At 44.8% G+C, this 21,323-nt stretch overlaps 1 protein-coding gene and 1 pseudogene across 1 annotated transcript in view; both read left to right on the top strand.

The window, feature by feature from the left end:
• LOC125428603 (zinc finger protein ZFP2-like) overlaps window positions 1-21,323 on the top strand; it is a 145,324-nt gene that overhangs the window by 396 nt on the left and 123,605 nt on the right. Inside the window, 2 exon segments of the mRNA XM_048489007.1 lie at window positions 904-1,410; window positions 14,086-14,134. Coding sequence (XP_048344964.1) covers window positions 994-1,410; window positions 14,086-14,134 — 466 coding nt within the window. The 5' untranslated portion in view covers window positions 904-993.
• The window catches only part of LOC125428523, a 73,646-nt pseudogene that overhangs the window by 33,816 nt on the left and 18,507 nt on the right, over window positions 1-21,323 (top strand).

The raw sequence follows: 21,323 nt of genomic DNA, 5'->3' as shown, positions 1-21,323 counted from the left end.
ACCAAACTTTCTGGGGTTTCCCAAATCAGCCACAAACCCTGAAAGACCTTTGCTCTGTTTTGCTGTCTCTTATGACAAAAAATACTGATAGATTATCTTAGGGAATTTTTATGCTGCCTCTTCAAGAAACCTGTCTGAGACACTTAAAATGCTAAAGATGAGAAACACCTAAAAGAGTGATAGTTATAAATTAGGATCCTGCACACCCTCCGGCCAGAGCATAAGAACAGAGATCTTTGAGAAACTTAAAGGAACAACAGTTCCCAGACCATAATCACCCATCTTGCGTGCCGCTGGGTTCCATTCTGCCACTGTTCCCAACTTCCCAACTTCTGGTAAATTGGCCTCTTGCTCCCATTAGGGGTACTTAGGTGGATGAATGCGGCAGGACTCTTTTTCATTTATGAGCATTTTTATGAAGCTGTGGATGAAATTTTTGCTTGATCTCCAAAAGGCGTAAGGTCAGAAAAAAGAGGAACAAATTGATTTAGATTTTGTGGGCCGCTGCTCTCTTGAACCTGTGGGGAGTCAAGGTAGATTGCCACATTCTGCCCTTCTCTACTTCCTCCATAAAGCAACCCTGCCAGATGTGTCAGCCTGAGATTGTGTGACTAGTCTAAAGTAACCAAGCTAGCTTTTGTGGCAGGGTACGGATTCAAACCTGCATGTCCCCAGACTAACCTGTCATTGTAACCCCCACTACACTGCTTGCTCTTGCTACTTATTTACTCATTTCAGTGTTACTCTACCTTTAGCAACGAAAAACAGAAGTCCAGAAGAATACCACCCTTTGCTCTAGTGTTAACTTTTGTGAATCAGAGCTCAGTTCTTCAGCTGCAGGTGCCCTATATAAGCGCGTTTGGCCAATAAATGTAAATCCCAATATCGGCCTTTTCTTTTCAGGAAGTCACAGAACTGGCACTTGCCAGGACAGAAGAATCTGGCAGAGGTGATCTGTTGGTCCAGTGGAGGCTCTTCGGCAAGTAAGGGAGGATGAGGAAAGAGCCAGACTCAGCTGTCCCTGAATCAAGAGAAGGCTTCAATGTCTCTGAGGATGGGAGCAGAAGGGAACTTTGGGAGGGAACCAATGCAAAGAGCTTAGGAGACAACGATGTCCTCCGTCCAGATGTGCAGCGCCAGCAATTCAGGCAGTTCCTCTACCAGGAGACTGAAGGACCCCGAAAGGTTTGCAGCCGACTCCACCATCTTTGCCACCAGTGGCTGAAGCCGGAAAGGCACAGCAAGAAGGAGATGCTGGACCTGGTGATTCTGGAGCAGTTCCTGGCTGTCCTGCCTGCAGAGATGGGGAACTGGGTCAGGGAATGTGGGCCGGAGTCCAGTTCCCAGGCGGTGGCCCTGGCAGAAGGCTTCCTCTTGAGCCAGGCAGAGGACAGGAATCAGGACCAGCAGGTGAGGATTTTATCTTGGTGTTTGTGGGAGGGCCACTCTTGAAATCAACATGGGGCACTCCCCTGTTTGGAACGCACTCTAGCCTGTTTTCTCTTCCTTTTCTCATCCATCTCCCTTTTATCAAATCCCCACTTCTATTTCAGTTTCAGGAAAGGATCACACTGAAGGGTTACCACAGAGCAACTTTTCCAGGTAAGATTGAAAATGGTGTCATTCCCTCTGGATGTTTTTCTTAAGTTGGGGTGGGGTGGGGGCTGCTTTTATTCTCTTGCCCAGTCCTGAGTGGGAAAGACGATCCTCTCCAGCCACGCAGTTTAGAAATTCCATTTGGGCAAAAAAAAACGCACCCTACAATCGATTTAAGATCACTGCAGAATAGTTGGACATATACACAGAGAGAATTGACAATTCTGCCTCTGAACCCAGATGATGATGGCTAATGTCAAAAATTAGGAAGATGTGTGTTGGTCCAATAAAAAGTGTTATGAGATCATAAAGCTTTCGCAGGAGTTCTTGTGCCACAGTAGCCAAATCACAGTCTTGCGCTTATCTTCTAATCCTGGTAAGTCAGGAGATTATTGCTACCCATTTTCAACATGGCAAAGAGTGTTCAAAGACAAACCTCAAAAGAATGCTGGTGGAAAGCCACAGTTGAGTTCTTTCAAAACTATGTTCTATGTGACTAGGTATTTAGGTGCCAGGATATAGAAGGTTTTGTCAAATAATAGTCTTGGATCAACCCACGGATACCCATGTTTGGCAGTATTATGTGGCTGGGTTCCTCTTTCTTTATGAATGTGATATTCTGTGATTATGATCAGCTATAATTATTATGTATTTATTATTAATTCTAGGGATAATGTTTTCATTTATTATCTGTCTATCAAATTGGGACTTCAGGCAGAATATACCAATGATTAAAAAGATACTTCAGTCAATCAGTAAACAGATTAGAAAATTGTGTAACTTCGGGCAGCCAATGAATTACAAGATAGGACAATAGTATTAGATAGAATAAGAGCATTTGAAAAACAAAGATTCCTAGTAAGTCACAATAATGCAGTTGGGCTGAGATTGTAGAACTGGGGAAAATCCAGAAGAAGGAATGCAAATCTAATAACACTAATGTGTCAATGGCAACTCTCACTGTGTTGCTTACCGAGCGTGTCAAGAGAGTAACTGTTAGTACTTCACCAACAGCAAGGCTGCCTTTTTCGATATGTTGTTCTCCTGCCCACATGCCATGAGATTTTGGACTTCGGTATCTGTGCTTCTAACATTGGTTTACAACTGCCTGCTCCTTGCACTGCAGAGGCCTTCTGTGAATTCTGTACTATCAGGCAAGCAGATCACACTTTCATATCTGATACTTGTACCCGGACTAGATTAAAAAAGAGCGTGTAACAAAAAATTATCCAAAATAAAGCTGCAAGAATAGTTGTGATCTTAAGCCAAGATGGAGATGGGAAAAAATCTCATCTCTTCTCTCAAGGAACTATAATGAAAAGTTCTTGAAAAGTACAGAATGCCTTCCATTTAACTTTCTATATTTTCAGATGGTTCCCTACATTCTTTGCCATCTCTTTGGGGCAGAGAGAAAGCAGCTTCCATGCAGCTTGATCGGGTAAGTGTGGAAACTCTGGATCTTGCCCCTAGGTGCCTGTCCCCAGGTCCCTACACCAGGGAGAATCCACTCCTTTCCTTCAGCTTCTATCTGTGCTGCTCACTGGACAGAACATGGAAAAGTCTGGTGGAGGTTTGGATCCTGAATGTCATCCTCTTATCATAGTTCTGTTGGGTGGGGAAAGGTAAGGTTTCTTACATTATCTGTGATGATAGAGGAGTATTTGTTTGTTTTTTCTTTTCAGAGTCTGGTGACGTTTGAGGAAGTGTCTGTTCATTTTTCTGAGGAGGAGTGGGCTGTGCTGGATCCAGACCAAAGAAGGCTTCACAAGGAAGTCATGGAGGACAATTGTCAGAATGTGGCCTCTCTGGGTAAGTTTGCCCTTTCCTTGAATTCACAGATGCTGAAGGCTGAAGTTATTAATTCTAAGATAATTCAATTCCCTATTCTAAGAAATTCATTCCCCAGCTCTGACCTGGATAGTCTAGGATAGCCCAGTCTTATTAGCTGTTGGAAGCTAAGCACGGTTAGTCCTGGTTGGTGCGTGGATGGGAGACCATCATGGAAGTCAGGAGACCCTGTGTAGAGGAGGGCTACGGCAAGCCACCTCTTCTCAAGTTGAGTGGTATAAAAAAAATCTTAAATTCAGAATTCAGATTTAGAAGACTTAAAAATGAACCAGCATGGTGTAGAATGTTCCACACCCCGCCCCCCCTTCATGCTACTGGAAGCACAACTTCCTATCATAATGGCTCAGAGAGCTAGCATGGTGGAATGGTTAGGAGTGGTGGACTCCAATCTGGAGAACTGGGTTTGATTCCCACTCCTTCACATGGGCGGTGGAATCTTACCTAATGAATTGGATTCATTTCCCCATTTCTACACAGGAATCCTGTTGGATGACCTTGGGCTAGTCACAGCTCTCTCAGAACTCTCTCAGCCCCACTTACCTCACAAGGTGGTTGTTGTGGGGAGAGGAAGGGAAGGAGTTTGTAAGCTGCTTTGAGACTCTTTACAGAAGAGAGAGGTGGGGTATAAATCCAACTATTCTTCATAACAAACAAAATTAAATCCTTGGTGACAGTGACAAAATGTCTTTTTTTATTCCAAAGGAGGCAAATATGTTTGAGGGGGATTCCAGGTGTTCAGCATGAAAACTATTCCACAGCTTCAACATGAACCGTTCAAGTCAGAGAGAATTTAGATCAGACTTTGTGTCAATTTCTGTGGCAGATTACAGGGACCTTAAGATTATAACTGGACTAAGGTTCTATCAAAGCTGTAGTGCAGAACTGTTTAATTATAAATATGATAAAATGATAAACATATGATATAAATAAATAAAACATTACTAATTTTATTTCTTTCTGTAACCTATTAATTTTAATGCTCAATAATTTAAACTTATTTTGGCATATTATAAATCTGTATCCGAGCAGCTGCAAGCATTTAAACATTGATTAACGGTTGTTTTTTCAACAAAGGACAGCCTGCTTTATAAACTTAACCAAGTTTAATTTTATTCTCACTGGATGCAAGAAATAGATACCAGTCTTTTCACTTTGTTCCAGACACTGATGGTCCTCAGAACAAGCGTGAGGAAGAACCACAAAACACCCTGCATCATGAAAAACAGCAGAAAAGAAATACTGGAACAGAACAGAAGAGAGGGAATGAGTGCTCTGCTTCTCAGGATACTGAATCCCAGGTGTTTCATACACATGGAACGATGAACACAGAGGAAAAATCTAATACATTCTTGAAGCATAGAAGGAGGTTAGGTTGGAAAGGAGACATTCCTGGCCATCAACAACACCACACTGGGGAGAAACCATACACATGCTCACAGTGTGCAAGGAGCTTTACTTATTGTTCAGACCTTATTAACCATCAAAGAATCCATACTGGAGAGAAACCATACAAATGCTTGAAATGTGCAAAGTGCTTTACTCAGCATTCACACCTTATTATCCATCACCGTATCCACACTGGGGAGAAACCATATAAATGCTTAGAGTGCGGGAAGGAATTTGTTGGGTGTTCAGACCTTACTAGACATCAACGTATCCACACAGGGGAGAAACCATATATATGCTTGGAGTGTGGAAAGAACTTTGCTCGGAGTTCACAGCTTATTAATCATCATCGTATTCACAGTGGGGACAAACCATATAAATGCTTGGAGTGTGGAAAGAACTTTGCTGTGTCTTCACAGCTTTCTATCCATCACCGTATCCACAGCGGGGAGAAACCATATAAATGCTTAGAGTGTGGGAAGAACTTTGCTCAGTCTGCACATCTTACTAGACACCATCGTATCCACACTGGGGAGAAACCATACAAATGTTCGGATTGTGGAAAGAACTTTGCTTGGAGTACAGATATTAGGACTCATCAACGTATCCACACTGGGGAGAAACCATACAAATGTTTGCAGTGTGGAAAGAGCTTTCGTCAGAGTAATCAGCTTACTAAACATCAACACATCCATTCTGGGGAGAAACCACATAAATGCTTTGAATGTGGAAAGAGCTTTGCTCACAATTCAACACTTAGGGTCCATCTATGTATCCATACAGGAGAGAAACCATATAAATGCTTGGACTGTGGAAAGAGTTTTGCTCGAAATGACAAGCTAAAAGCCCATCAAGGAATCCACATGGGGAGGGGTGTGGAAACCATATAAATGCTTCAAGTGTGGAATGAACTTTTTGTATTGTTTTGTGTATTTAATTTATCTACTGTCCTCCCTCGAAAGGCTCGGGGTGAAGCACAACAATATAAACCACAACAACAATCATAACATTGTACAAAAGGCATCAGTAAACATTGCAGCAATAACATAGGATCAATAACATAACATCATAAGCATAACATAACAACAGTAAGCATAGCATTATAAACATAACATTATGAGCAACAATAAATAACATTGTAAGCAACAAACAACAACAACAGTATAACATCGTATAAATTTATAACAACCTGCATATATAATTTGCATAGATAGACAATAATAAACCGAGATGCTGACTTTCCCTTTCTGTAGCATTGACTACAGAGAACACCACGGCCTAAGAACTAACCCTTGGCAATCTACAGCTGCATTAGTGTGAGAAGCCTAACCTAACGAGTAATCTGAAAATACAATATCCTATCACTAAGCTAAGCCTAAACCATCTAACTAAACCTAACACAAGCTCAATAAAATTTACAACAATACAGTACACACTACCTAAAACTAATAATTATTGAAACGGAGGAAACCTTCACATAGTCCATATCACATAGTTCATATAATCAAGCAAGTGGTCCAGGGGTTTCCCCTGTGTTGTTACCAGCTCGGTCTCTTCCTGTCGTCTATTCACCAGCACACAGTCCAACGGCAGGCTGCTGCCACCATCACCATGTTCTCCCCAGGGTGCACCCTGCCCTGGCTGCTGAATGAAAAACTCTTATGTGCTCTCTGTCTGTAGGGGCCGCTGCCACCAACCCCCATCACCGTCTGAGAGCTCAAAATGCTCAAAAGACATTTTAAGGTATACAGAAGTGAGCAGCCATACAACTGTTTCCAGCTTTGGCAGATCTTCAGGCTCACGCTCAACCATTCCAAGCATTATGAAGAGTTTTTGTTTGAAATTGGGCCTGTATTACATGGCTGTTGAACTGGTACTGGCTAAAGTATATTAAATTATCAGATAGAATATGTGTCATATTGTTTATTCTAAAACTAGCAATAAAGCCAATTGTGCAAACAAATACAAGTATGGCTTCCTGCTGCACTTTCCCCCCTTTTCAAGTCTCGCTGCTGCCTGGGAGAAGTACATTATGGGGGGAAGGGGAGTATGACTTCTCACAGGAAGGGCTGCAGGAAAGTGTAGTCCTTGCCCCACTAGGAGGAATCTGACCTTTCTGGATGGGCAAGGACTACACTTCCCAGCAGCCCTCACCTTTTCTGGTTTGTAATTGAGAACATGCTGCTCAATTATATACCAGTAATAAGATGTAAGTTGGGGTGCTGCTGTGGTTTCCGGGCTGTATGGCCGTGTTCTAGCAGCATTCTCTCCTGACGTTTCGCCTGCATCTGTGGCTGGCATCTTCAGAGGATCTGAAAGCCTTCGACAAGATGTAAGTTATTTGTCCCGCCTCGTAAAGACACCTTATGGAGAGGTGTCACAGACTTTTGGGTAAATAGATTCTCTTCTTTAGCACTAGGTTATATGCCTAATAAAGGTTCTGGACTGGACTAGCACTAGGTTCCTTGATCTGCTGGCTTCTTTTGCCTTATTTAATGATGATCGCAGGACTATTGAATGGCCAGTTCTGCCTCCTGCCAAAAGAGCGGCAGCTATGCTAAGAACATAAGAACAAGCCAGCTGGATCAGACCAAAGTCCATCTAGTCCAGCTCTCTGCTACTCGCAGTGGCCCACCAGGTGCCTTTGGGAGCTCACATGTAGGAGGTGAAAGCAATGGCCTTCTGCGGCTGTTGCTCCCGATCACCTGGTCTGTTAAGGCATTTGCAATCTCAGATCAAAGAGGATCAAGATTGGTAGCCATAAATCGACTTCTCCTCCATAAATAAATGCTGAATGAACTAATGTCCAGGACAATCATCGCTTTTGCCCAACTGTATCCAAAATGTTATGACGAACATGATACCCAAAGAGGCTTGCAATGTTCTCCTCTCCTCCATTTTATCCTAACAGACATTGCTGAGAGGTAGACTGGGCTGAGTTAGTGATTGGCCCAAGGTCATTCAGCAAGTTTCATTTTCAGAGATAGTATCTAACCTGGACCTTGTAGAGGCAAATCAGGCATTCTCACCAGTACACCGCAGTGACTTGCCAACTCAAAGAGGTTCTTTTGTAAAGGAGGGGTTATTTTCATTTCTTTCTGTTTTTGTGCTGCCTTTCCCCCTAGTGTGGTCTGATACCATCTTACTGTTGCCTCCTGTGTTCCCATTTATAATAATAGCAACCCTGCGAGGTGGTCTGACTGACAGGATGACTAACACAAGGTAATCTTCTATGACAGAGCAGCTTCACCTACAGCCTCCACTGAACCAGGAACCCAGGTCCTTGTCAAGGCATTTCAAAAGAACGTCCTGAACGCAAGTTGGAAGGGCCCATTCTAAGGCTCATTCCACACATGCAGAATAATGCACTTTCAAACTGCTTTCAGTGCTCTTTGAAGCTGTGCGGAATAGCAAAATCCACTTGCAAACAGTTGTGAAAGTGGTTTGAAAACACATTATTTTGCGTGTGCGGAAGGAGCCAATGTGCTTCGAAACTGTCTCCCAATAAAATGATACAGAGATGGGCATCATACTGCTCATTTCAGTCTGTCTATGAGCGATCTCTGAGGCATTCTGGTCAGTCCAAAATGCCTCACTGTTGTTTACCCATTATGTTCTGACACAGCTTTTTTCAAAGGTTCTAAGGTGAGCATTATAGCGTTATAGCAACACATAGATCCAAATGCTGGTGATATAACACTGAATTTCTATATCACAAGCATCAGTATACATTTGATTGCTATAGTGCTATTGTGCTACAGTGATCATCTTAGTTTTTAAAAAAGCTGGAAAAGAACCCAATAACAAAAAAAGGTGGGAAAACAATGGCAGTCCTTTCTTAAGTGCTCCAGGCAGTTCAAACTGGATGCTGGAGTGATTTAGAAGCGCAAGAAAGAACTGAAAACAGGAGCAAGCAATTTTTATACAAACCAGCAGAACACCACAATGCTGATGGATGCAAGGGGGTGCAGTGGTCAAGACTGGAGGACTCTAATCTGGAGAACCGGGTTTGATTCCCCACTGCTCCACATGAGGGCGGACTCTAATCTGGTGAACAGGATTTGTTTCCGTACTACTACTCAGGTAAACTGCTGGGTTAGTCACTCCAGGTTGGGAAATTCCTGGAGATTTGAGGGCCAGGAGCCTGTGGAAGGTGGGGTTTGAGGAGGGAAAGGATCTCACCCTCTAATGCAGCCATTTTCCCCAGGGAAACTAGGGTTGCCAACATCCAGGTTGAAGCTGGATATCTTTTGGAATGACAAGGATCTCCAGCTGACAGAGATCTGTTCCTCTGGATAAAATGCCTGCTCTGGGGGCTGGACTCCATGAGCTTACATCCAGCTGAGGTCTCTTCATCCCCCAAAGTTCACCCACCCAAGACTGCACCCCCAAACAACCAAGATTTTCCCAACCTGGAGCTGGCCAGCCTAAGGGGGAAGTGATCTCTATAATTAGGAGATCTGTTGTGGTTCCAGGAAATTTCCAGACTCTACCTAGATGTTGGCAATCCTACAAGTAAGGAAAAAAACCTGGAAATGCAGAGATACTGACAGGATATTCAGGAAAGGGGACATTAGATGCCTCCAGTGAGCCCTTGTGTAATATTTACCATTAAAATATACTTTTTGAATGTTTGGACTTTAGGGCCTAGGGGAGCAGGAGCTCACTGAGCATGAACCATTGGTAAGTTTGCTCAAATGAAACAGCTGCAAGAACTCCGACCCCTCAGTCAATCCGGCCTGCAGCAGAGCTTGACTGAGGGAATTGATTATATCCTTACGATATGGGATGGACCCAGCAAGGGAGACGTGGCATATTAGAATTTGCCTCAGAACAACAAAAGGGTTTGTTAGGCTCATAATTACAGTATGTTAGGGCAAGATATGGCTTAAAACACCCCTTTGGGTCAATCTGGCTGGCAGCAGGAGAGGGAAAGCCCAGAACTTGACTGAGGAAATTGATTATTTCCTTCCAGTATGTGGTAGACCCAAGGGATCTCACCCCTCTCTGTCGGAATAATACCGGAAAAGGGGCACATAGCCAAATATCTTGAATTATTAACCGAACCCCAACAGAGATGGATTATCACAAGGGCCAGATCCAATACCTTCCCATCGGCCTTTACAAAGGGTCGCTACTTATCCATCCCTCTCCAGGATCGGGTTTGTCCACACTGTAAAAATCAAGTGGAGACTCTTGCTCACATTATTCTTGACTGTCCGAGATATGTGGGCATTAGGAATTTCTCTCCCAGGCTGGCCCTAGACAAATCTGAACGTGACTCTGACTGTTCTGTTGTGGAGCTTCTGTTAAACAACACAGATAGATATTTATTATTACGGCCTTTTGGCCAGCCAATAGTTTAAAATCAGAGTACATGTGAATACATAGCACTCCACTTATACAAAAATATAATATAAATTAAAATCCATTATAAAATCTATTAATAAATAACATTAGCTTCAGGCATTATGTCATGCTCTTGGAAAAAGTAGCAAAATTTCTTTTACAAGTGACAGAACTTTCTAAGTAATGTATACTGCTACCCTGTTTCCCCTAATATAAGACATCCCCGAAAAATAAGACATAGTAGAGGTTTTGCTGAAGTGCGAAATATAAGGCATCCCCCGAAAGTAAGACATAGCAAAGTTTTTGTTTGGAAGCATGCCCGACGAACAGAACACAGGAAAAATAAGACATCCCCTGAAAATAAGACATAGCACATCTTTGGGAGCAAAAATTAATATAAGACACTGTCTTATATTCGGGGAAACACGGTATATAGTCTTCCTGTCTGCGCTTTGAATGTACTCTTGATTTGTATTCCAAAAATGTCTGGCAATGCTCTAGAACCTATTTTTAAATGCCAAATAAAGGTTGTTGTTGTTGTTGACCCAAGGGATAAACGACATATTAGAATTTGCCAGAAATGATGCAACGTTACAATCAGGGGCCAAAAGCTAAACGCGTTGCACCTCAACTGCCGACACAGCTTTAGTGTCAGTGGTTGAGGTGCAACAACACGTTACGCCTTTGGCACAATATTAGAATTTGCCCCGGAATAACAAAAGGGTTTGTCAGGCTCTTAATTAAGTTATGGTGCAAAATGTGGCTCAAAACACCCCTTTGGGTCAATCTGGCCGGCAGCGGGAGAGGGAAAGCCCAGAGCTTGACTGAAGGAATTGGTTATTTCCTTATTGGCCCAAGCTGGAGACAGACCTGCAGCCACCACAGATTCCTTTGCACCCAGTGGCTCCATCTTAGCTGCCATCCTGCCTCCCCTACTTGAACCTCAGGGTCCCTCCTTGGAGGCAAGAAGGGGCATCAACTGGGAGGGGGACGGGGTTCGAATCCTGCCTTCCCTCTGATGCAATGGGGGGGTGGGGGGGACAGGAGAAGGTCCCTTTTTGCCTAGAGCAAAGGGTCAAAGGGTTATAGGGAAAGGCGTCTGCATTCCTAGAGTGGCCTCAACCAAGAAGCCCGCCTGACTTTGCCCGGTCCTTTTCCGGCCCCTTTGGGCCATGTGGGTGGTGGGGGCGGTCCAGGAGAGGCTCTGCAGGAACAGTTTTTAGGACACAGGTGAGCGATGAAAACAAGATTTCCTTTGCAAAGCAGCCCCCTAATCTGGAGGGGGGGGAACAGTTGGGGAGGGGCGCATTTGGAGGGGGTTGCAAAGAGCCCTGCAGGACTCAGCCCCCCGACTCCCGAGTAAGCCCTGCTGCTGGGCCCTCCGCTTCCCTGGGGGGAGGGGCTCCTTAATGCTGCAGCCTCTCTTGCCTGGGGTGGCCCTCCCCACCTGGACTTCCTCGGTTCCCACCCCCCGTCCGGGGAAGGCGAGAAGGCAGTTTTGCCCAAGCCTCCCCTCCCGGGACTCGAACCGCGTTTCGTCTCACCTTCCTCCGGCCCTGGAGCGCCCCTTGCAGAAGCCCCCGCAGGTCTTTTCCTAGCTGCTCTGAAAGAGGAAAGTTGGGGTTTTTGCAGCGTTCCCGTCTCCAGCATGCTCATGGCTACTGCAGTTTCTGGTCTTTTTATTCCCATCCGTCAGCTTGGCATTATTGAGGGGTCCCGGATTTGGGTCATTGGACGCGTCCCTCCTCCTCTACTCTGCTGTGGCTGACCAAGGAGGCCATTCTTTTTCTTCCTGCCAGCAGCAGATCTTCTTTTCTGGGTGATTTCTCCCTCAATGGCCTCTACTTAAGTAAGATCTTTGGTTTCTCACAATCCACCTCTCCTCCTGCAGTCTGGGGCTCTCGGGACAATCGGATCCCTTCCGAAGAAGTCTCCAAGCTGGACTCCAGGTTTCTCAAATCAGCCACAACCTTTGCTTTCTGGTAGGACAAAAATGTTGATTTATCCCTCTGGAAACCACAACAGATCTCCTGGCTACAGAGACTCTGGAGATTTGGGGGTGGGTCACATAGGAAAGCGAGGAGGATTGTGGAGGAAATCAACCTCAGTAGGCTTTAATGCAGCATAAAAATAATCCAGAGACAGAACATAAAAACATAGGCTGATTCCTCATGTGCCAAAAACAGCAGTGTGAAAACAGTATAAACCCTTTTACACTGTTTTACACCATTTTCACACTGCTGTTTTTGGCCTATGCAGAATCAGCCATAGATTCTTGAGCAGTTTAAAATGGCTAACAGTTTCCAGACTAAAAGCTTGCTTTAAAGATCAACTCCTTCACTAAAGAGTGCTCTTTATGTGGCATGCCATGCTCTTCAAATTGGCTGCTGTATTTAGGTTTTCTTTTCTGCACAGCTAATGAAAAGGTACGAAACCAGTTAGGGGTTCGGGAGACTTCAAAACAAAGTCTTCCTTCCTCTTCTGCAGCTCCTCCATAGCTCTGCTGGTTTCCACAATGCAGACTAGCTACTGTTTTGGATCTCCTGCGCATCATCCGCAGTGGGATTGGGACCATCCCTGTGCCTCCGAGACTCCCAGCACGTGTCAATCAGCCTCTTGCTCCCATGAGGGGTCCTCTGGTTGTTGAGTGTAGCAGGAATGTTTTCAGTGGATCAACACTTTAAGTAGTAAATGAGCCTTTTAGAAAGTATCCTTTTTCAATCTCTGGAAGGCGGCCGTTCAGAAATAATAGGAACCCACTTTCTTGAACTTGCATTTTACCATTTATTTATTCATTCATTCATTCATTTATTTATTTATACACCCCTTTTTGACTCAGTACAGACCCAGGTTAGCTTGCCATGCTCTGCCCTTATCTGCTTCCTCTTCACAACAACCCTGTAAGGTATGTCAGCCTGAGAGTGTGTGACTGGTTCAAGGCACACTGTCAAGATCAGGTCAAGGCCTCATAGCTAGCTTGCATGGCAGGGTAAAGACCTGAACTTTAACCTCTCAGATCTAATCTGACTTTATTTATTATTTATTAGTCAAATTATTTATTAGTCAAATTACTGCTTCCTGCTCATTTCAACGTTTGTCCATCATAGCAAAATAAAGCAGACGCTCAGCGGTCTAGCACCATTGACTCTAGTATGACTATTCGTGAATCATAGCTCACTTCTTCAGATGCAGATTTCACATATCAGTGCATTTGTGTCTCTGTGAAATCTCAATCCCCAAAATCGGTCTTTCCTTTGCAGGAGGTCACAGATCCGGCACTGGCCTGTACAGAAGGATCTGGCAGAGGAGGAAGGTGATCTGTTGGTCCAGGAGGATGAAGGGAGAGCTGGACTCAGCTTTGAGCGAATCAAGAGAGAGTTTTAGTGCCTCCAGTGCTGGGAGCAGAAGGGAATTGTGGGAAGAAACCATGAAGAAGAGCCTGGGAGACACCAATGTCCTCCTTCCAGATGTGCAGTGCCAGCAGTTCAGGCAGTTCCGCTACCAGAACACCGAGGGGCCCCGAGAGGCTTCCAGCCGACTCCACCATCTTTGCCACCAGTGGCTGAAGCCGGAAAGGCACAGCAAGAAGGAGATGCTGGACCTGGTGATCCTGGAGCAGTTCCTGGCCGTCCTGCCCCTGGAGATGCAGAGCTGGGTCAGGGAATGTGGGCCGGAGTCCAGTTCCCAGGCGGTGGCCCTGGCAGAAGGCTTCCTCTTGAGCCAGGCAGAGCACAAGATGCAGGAGCAGCAGGTGAGAGGAGTTCATCTAAGTAGTTTGGGTAGGGAATTAGTATATGACCAGGATACCCGGGAAATCCATGGATGACTGCAACTTTCTGGAACCCACCCTAGACTGTTCCTTTTCTCACCAGCCTCCTCTTTCTCGGATGCCCTTTTCTGTTTCAGGTGCAGCCAAGGATCACACTGGAGGGTTACCACAGAGCAACTTTTCCAGGTAAGATCCAAATGGGTGTCATTCCTACTGGTTGTCCTCCTTGAGCACAGGTGGGCTGTTTGGATCCCTAGCCCCTCCCCCAAATGCTATGTGGAAAGATGCCCCACTCCAGCATCTGAGTTTAGAAATTGTAACAATAGTGATTTGGGACAATAGAGTCAGGAAGTCATCAGCTTTCGAAGGTTTTTATGCTACAGGTGCAAAATCACAATATTACGATATTAATAAGTCATGAGTCTTTTCGTACACAATTTTCTACAGGGCCACGAGCAGTCAGAGTTGGTGAACCTCGAACGGAGGGTGGTGGAAGGCGGCAGTCAGATGACTAGGTGTTAAATGCCAGGGGACGAAACTTTTTTTTTCACCAAAAGATGGCCTTGCATCATCCTGTAAATACCAATGTTCGGCAGTACAATGTCTCTAGTCTCCTAATTTTCTGAGAATCTGCTATTCTGTGACTATTATTACCCAGATATCTAATAGTGAAGTGTGGCCCCCATCTACAAATATCTAAATCTATTGATGGGGCCATATTGGGCTTGCACCAATTTCCCTGTGAGCTGGGGAGACCTCACAGGTTTCTGGAAAAATCTGATATAAAAATGACCTTGGGTGATCTGAATGGCCCCCAATATAAAAGATTGCTCTCTGTGCATGTACAGAGAATGCATCTACCTGCTAAATGGGTGTTGGTGGCTAAAGAGGAGGCAGCGAGCTATGAGAGGTCCCATGAGAAAGTGAGGGGCGGGAGAGAGACCCCCCTCTACTAGTCTTATGTGCCCACACTTGTTAATAATCATTATACCCATGAATTCATATGCGTAGCTATGTTGGTCCAAAGCAGCAGGAAACCTGTTTGGGTCCAGTGGCACCTTTAAGACCAACCAAGTTTTATTCTTGGTTTCAGATTTCGGGTGCACACACACACTTCTTAAGATAAAAAGGTAAAGTTTCCCCTTCAGTCGTGTCCGACCCTGGGGTACCACTGCGAGCAGTGATTTTATAGACAAGCCGCTTTTTGTGGGGCAGTTTGCCATTGCTTTCCCCGGCTATTCTTTACCTCCTAGCAATGAGCTAGGTACTCATTTACCAACCAAGAAATGGATGGGTGGTTGAGTTGACCATGAGCCAGCTGCTAGGATATCTGACCCCCCAGTGAGCTTGAACTGCTGACCGTGTAAGTGGCAGTGCAAGCACTTAACTACTACGCCACGCGGCTCCTTCTTCAGATACACTGAGACAAAAATTGAAAACCACTACAGATGGTGGGAAGTGGTTCGGGTTCTGGGGGATAACCGTGTGGCGGAGTTTGATGGCAGAGTCCACTATAGTGTAGTCAGAAATCATGTCCTTTATATCGCTACTAGCAGTAAAGCCCACTGTGAGGTAAGCAATACAGCAGCCCTAGATAGGGCAGGACAGGGAGGCAGGCAGGCAAGCAAGCAGGCAGGAGACTGGAGGGCTTCCTGGGGGTGGTGTAGGAGTCTAGGAGGGCTTGCGCCACTCCAGGGCAGGGTTGGAATGCCTTCTGCCAATGGGGGAGGAGGACTTACTCTGTGAGTCCACTTAGTGAGTGCTGCTTCCTTATTGGTATAGGGTTTGTTGTCAGACATTCCATCCCTTAGTGCTTTATTATTGGTAAGATTAATGTTAGTAACATCATTTTCATTTATAATCTGAGCCCTCAAGGGGAAGGGTGGCTTACGAAGTTAATAAAAGAACCTGGAACTGAAGGTACAACATGCACTTAGGGCCTTGTTACAACCAAAACCTTGCACCTGGTTTGGAATTCCACTGACAACCATAGCAGTTGCCAAAGAACTGGTGTTATTGTGCTCTCTCACCGATGTACTGGTAAGGAGTCTGACTGCTGAATTTTGGAGCAGTGTTAGCTTCCAAGTTATTGTCAAGGGCAGACCCACATAGAGCGAGTTCCAGTAGTCTAACCTGTAGGCAAGTGTCAAATGGATCTCTGTGGCTATGTTAGGGCAGGATAAGTAGGGGGTCAGCTGTTTAGCAAGTCACAGATGGTAAAAAGTGATCCTTGTTGTTTTGGGGAGTTTAGTTTTCCTAGAAAGGGAGGGCTCCAGGGTCACCCCCAGGCTTGTGATGTATGCTGCCACATCACCAAAATTCGGCCACTGGAATCCCTCCGCCGGACCCCCTCAATCCAGCCACAAGACCGCCCTCTTTGATGGATTTAATCTGAATACACTGAACCAGAACATCTGGGATGGCAATTTGCCGGCCACCCATCAACAGACCAAACTGAGTGTCATCAGCATACCTGTGACAACTCAGCCTGAAGCTCCAAACAAGTTGCACCAGGGGCTGCATGTAGATACTGAACGTCGGGGAGAGAATTGTCCCTTGCGGTACATCACAAACACATGGCCCCTGATTTTCCTAGTTCTGGAGAAATGGGACCAGCCATTGTGGGGCCATGCCCCAGATCCCAGCGTTGGTGAGGGGCTGGGCCAGGAGATCATAATCAAATGCTGTGGTGAGGTCTAACTATGTCAGGAGCACTGAGCTGTCTCGGTCCAGGTGAATCCATAAAGGCAACAAGCATGAACTCCATCCCCTGGCCCTTCCAGAAACCAGACTAGAAGGAATCCAGTACAGATGCATCATCTGAAATGCCTAATGTATGATAAAAAAGCACCTGGATCAATTTGTAGGCAGATTAGAAGATGAGATGAGAATGGGGAATCAGCAGTTTACAGCAGACGGCAGCAGCATTTGAAGTTAGCCAAAAAGATTCTGAGTAACGATGGAGTGACGCAGTTGTGATGGGATTGTTGAATGGAGGGAAAATCCAGAAGAAAGCATGTAAATATTCGAGAGATGATGTGTCAGGAGCATGTGTGTCACCTTGCAGGAATAACAAGTAGAAAACTGGTGGCATTTCCTGGGTAGAGAGGTTTCCTTTCTGAATACATGATGACTTTGCCCAACTGATCCTGCATTGAGTCGGGGGTTGGACTGGATGGCCTGGATGGCCCCTTCCAACTCTAAGTGCCTGTTTCTTGCATTTCTAAGTTCTTAATTCTTGAATTCTGGAGAATCAGAAAGCCAGGTTGTAGGTTTGTATCTGATAATTATCCCAAGATTTTATGTGGAAAAATCATGGAAGCAGAAAATTAGCCAAAAAATGGACACATGGATAGTTGTCATCATGAGCCAAGACAGAGAGAACCTTATTCCTCCCCTCTTCAAGAAAGCGAATAATGTTTTCCATTCACTTTCTTATCATTCCAGGTGGTGCCGTACATTCTTTGCTAGCTTTTGGGGGTGGAGAAGAAGCAGCTTCCGTGCCACCTCCTGGGGTAAGGGTGGAACTCTGGACCTTGAGCCAGGTGCCTCCCCCCACCTCCCTTGGCCTGGGAAAATCTTCCCTTTGTCTATGATCAGTCCTGGTCACTAGATAGCAAATGAAAACATCTGAGAGAAGTTTAAATCATGGACATCAGCATCTTATTATTCCTTTTGGATTGTCCTTAGGAAATAATTCTTACATTTTCAATATTTGTTTCTCTTTTCAGGGTCTGGTGACTTTTGAGGATGTGTCTATTCAGTTCTCTGAGGAGGAGTGGGCTCTGCTGGATCCGGACCAAAGAAGGCTTCACAAGGAAGTCATGGAGGACAACTGTCAGAATGTGGCCTCTCTGGGTAAGGCTCTCTTTTCCCTTGATCCACACATAGTGAAGGCAGAAGTCCTTCCTTCTAAGAAGGACCCCCATCTGTGACCTGGATGGCCCGGGCTTGCCCAGTCTCATCAGCTGTTAGAAGCCGAGGCAGGTCGGTCCTGATTTGTGCCTGAATGGGGGACCACCAAGAAAGTCCAGAGTCACTACGCAGAAGGAGGCCCTGGGAAATCACCTCTGTCTGTCTCTTCGCTATAAACCCTGCAGTGTTGCTGTAAGTCAGCTGTGCTTAAGAGCACTTTCCACCACTACCAGTAAGGGTCCCGGATACTCTCAGTAGATGAATGTCGAAGGTCTAAATGTCAGCAGGGGAGCCGGTTCTGCATACTTACCTAAGACCATCAGTATTAGTGTGGAAACTCAAACATTGGTTTGTTAATTAAAAGGAACACGATCGAGGAGTAGGGGCCTCCTCTTGACTTCCTGTTGAGAATAGAGTGAGCTCATTGTTCCTCAAGGCAAACGAAATGTTGAGCACAGATGAAAATACTCTGAAAGGAGGGCAGGAGCACCACTGACTTCCATAACAGTTTATGAGATGTCAACAAGGCCTCTCCTTGGGTTTTTCAGAGCAAATGACCATTTTACAGAATAACAATAATATGCTTTTTATGAAGTTCAGAAAGACATTTCCTTGCCTCAATGACGTTACAGTTTCCCATGGGAACAGAGGAGGATCATCGTGGGGTGGAAGGGGCAGAAGGGCTGAATTGGGGTCCTACTGGGGTTTTCATTCATCAGTGTAGGCTGAGGCCTGTCTCACAATTCACTAATATGGGGGAGTAGAGCCCTGAAGAAGAAATGAAGAAAAGTATGAGATTTAGCAGATGATGTTTGGCTCTATGTCATGATGAGCTTCACTTGCTGAATTCCAGCCTTTCAGTCGTCTTTTGAATTCAGCTCAGCAGGTTCTGTTTCCCTGCTCAGGGCTGGAGAGAAAGTGAAGACAGTGTATGTCGTTCTGAGCTCTACTGAGGTGGAGTAGTATAAGAACATAAGAACATAAGAACTAGCCTGCTGGATCAGACCAGAGTCCATCTAGTCCAGCATTCTGCTACTCGCAGTGGCCCACCAGGTGCCTTTGGGAGCTCACATGCAGGATGTGAAAGCAATGGCCTTCTGCTGCTGCTGCTCCTGAGCACCTGGTCTGCTAAGGCATTAGCAATCTGAGATCAAGGAGGATCAAGATTGGTAGCCATAGATTGACTTCTCCTCCATAAATCTGTCCAAGCCCTTTTTAAAGCTATCCAGGTTAGTGGCCATCACCACCTCCTGTGGCAGCATATTCCAAACACCAATCACACGTTGCATGAAGAAGTGTTTCCTTTTATTAGTCCTAATTCTTCCCCCGCATTTTCAATGAATGCCTGGTTCTAGTATTGTGAGAAAGAGAGAAAAATTTCTCTGTCAACATTTTCTACCCCATGCATAATTTTATAGACTTCAATCATATCCCCCCTCAGACGTCTCCTCTCCAAACTAAAGAGTCCCAAACGCTGCAGCCTCTCCTCATAAGGAAGGTGCTCCAATCCTTCAATCATCCTCGTTGCCCTTCTCTGCACTTTTTCTATCTCTTCTAGATCCTTCTTCAGATGTGGCGACCAGAACTGAACACAGTACTCCAAGTGCGGTCGCACCACGGCTTTATATAAGGGCATGACAATCTTTGCAGTTTTATTCTCAATTCCTTTCCTAATTATCCCCAGCATAGAGTTTGCCTTTTTCACAGCTGCCATGCATTGAGTTGACATTCCCATGGAACTATCAACTAAGACGCCCAAATCCCTTTCCTGGTCTGTGATTGATAGCACTGACCCCTGTAGCGTGTATGTGAAGTTTGGATTTTTTGCCCCTATGTGCATCACTTTACATTTAGCTACATTGAACTGCATTTGCCATTTCTTAGCCCACTCACCTAATTTATCAAGGTCCACTTGGAGCTCTTCGCAATCCTTTGCGGTTCTCACCACCCTACATAATTTGGTATCATCTGCAAACTTAGCCACCACACTCCCCACCCCTACTTCCAGGTCATTTATGAATAAGTTAAAGAGCACTGGTCCCAAAAATGTATAAAATATGTCCTCAAAAAAGAAACATAAAGAACAAAACGTACAGTAAGAAGGTTTAGTTTCATCTGAAATATATGTAAACACACTTAACAATTTCCTATTTGTCTCCCATCACAATTATACAATGCATTCTTAGTTAAGTCATTAATTCACTATATCGTTTTTCTCATTCTTCCATTCGTCAAATCCACAAATCATCAATTCGTTTTCTCTGTCTTATTCCAAAAGTCTCTGAGGGATTTCTAGTCATCAATGAATTTGGATACGTTTTTTTCTCTATTCACAGATGTAAGTATAGCCCATTCCACCTTTTCCCTCAACCTCAGAAGTCACTTTTCTGAGAAGGTATAGGTAAATTCCTTTTTTGTGCATCTAATATTCTTACTGCTGATACCACATATAAACATAAGAACAAACCTGCTGAATCAGACCAGAGTCCATCTAGTCCAGCACTCTGCTACTCGCAGTGGCCCACCAGGTGCCTTTGGGAGCTGACACGCAGGATGTGAAAGCAATGACCTTCTGCTGCTGTTACTCCCGAGCACCTGGTCTGCTAAGGCATTTGCAATCTGAGATGTGTAAGGCTGGACACACTCAAACAAAGTCGACTTATAAACAAAGGAACGAACTTTATTGAATTATGTTGCCCTAACTACAGGGTGCTGGAACTGAGGGTTCTTGCCCTCAGTTCCAGTATATATATGGTATGTGAGTGGGAGGTTCTTCGTTGTGGCGGGAACTTGAAAGCTTGGAGAAACGAAACTTAGTCCTGACACCCCACTCCCCTTAAGAACCCCTTCCCACTTGGTTTGTCCGGGTATGCCCGATGCAATGCTACTTTGAACAGGACTTGCCATTTCTTAGCCCAATCACCTAATTTATAAAGGTCTGCTTGGAGCTCTTCGCAATCCTTTGCAGTTCTTACCACCCAATATAATTTGGTGTCATCCACAAACTTGGCCACCACGCTAGCCACCCCTACTTCCAGGTCATTTATGAATAGGTTAAAGAGCACTGGTTCCAAAACGGATCCTTGGGGGCTACCACTCCCTACATTTCTCCATTGTGAGAACTTCCCATTTACACCCACCCTTTGCTTCCTATTTCTCAACCAGTTTTTAATCCATAGGAGGACTTCCCCTCTTATTTCTTGAACTATAAAAATAGTTCCATGTTTTTTCTAAACTATCTGTCCATAACACCCAAAAGAAAATCCTCTGGTTTCATTTGTATGTTTATCTTTAAAGAGGAAGAGATTTTCCAGAGGTCCCTCTCGTCCAGCCTCTAGTATGACAGTCTAGTCAAAAAGAGTCCCTAAAATGTTCTGAACAAGAGAGCAGATTCAATGCACCCCTCTTCATGGAGAGACTGCTTCTGAACATGGAGGTTTCAGTGGGCCACTTTGTCTGT

This window comes from Sphaerodactylus townsendi, linkage group LG03 (genome assembly GCF_021028975.2).
Source record: "Sphaerodactylus townsendi isolate TG3544 linkage group LG03, MPM_Stown_v2.3, whole genome shotgun sequence".
In the NCBI taxonomy this organism is placed as follows: domain Eukaryota; kingdom Metazoa; phylum Chordata; class Lepidosauria; order Squamata; family Sphaerodactylidae; genus Sphaerodactylus; species Sphaerodactylus townsendi.
The sequence above is the reverse complement of the archived record's forward strand: the minus strand, read 5'-3'. Positions and strand labels throughout refer to the sequence as shown.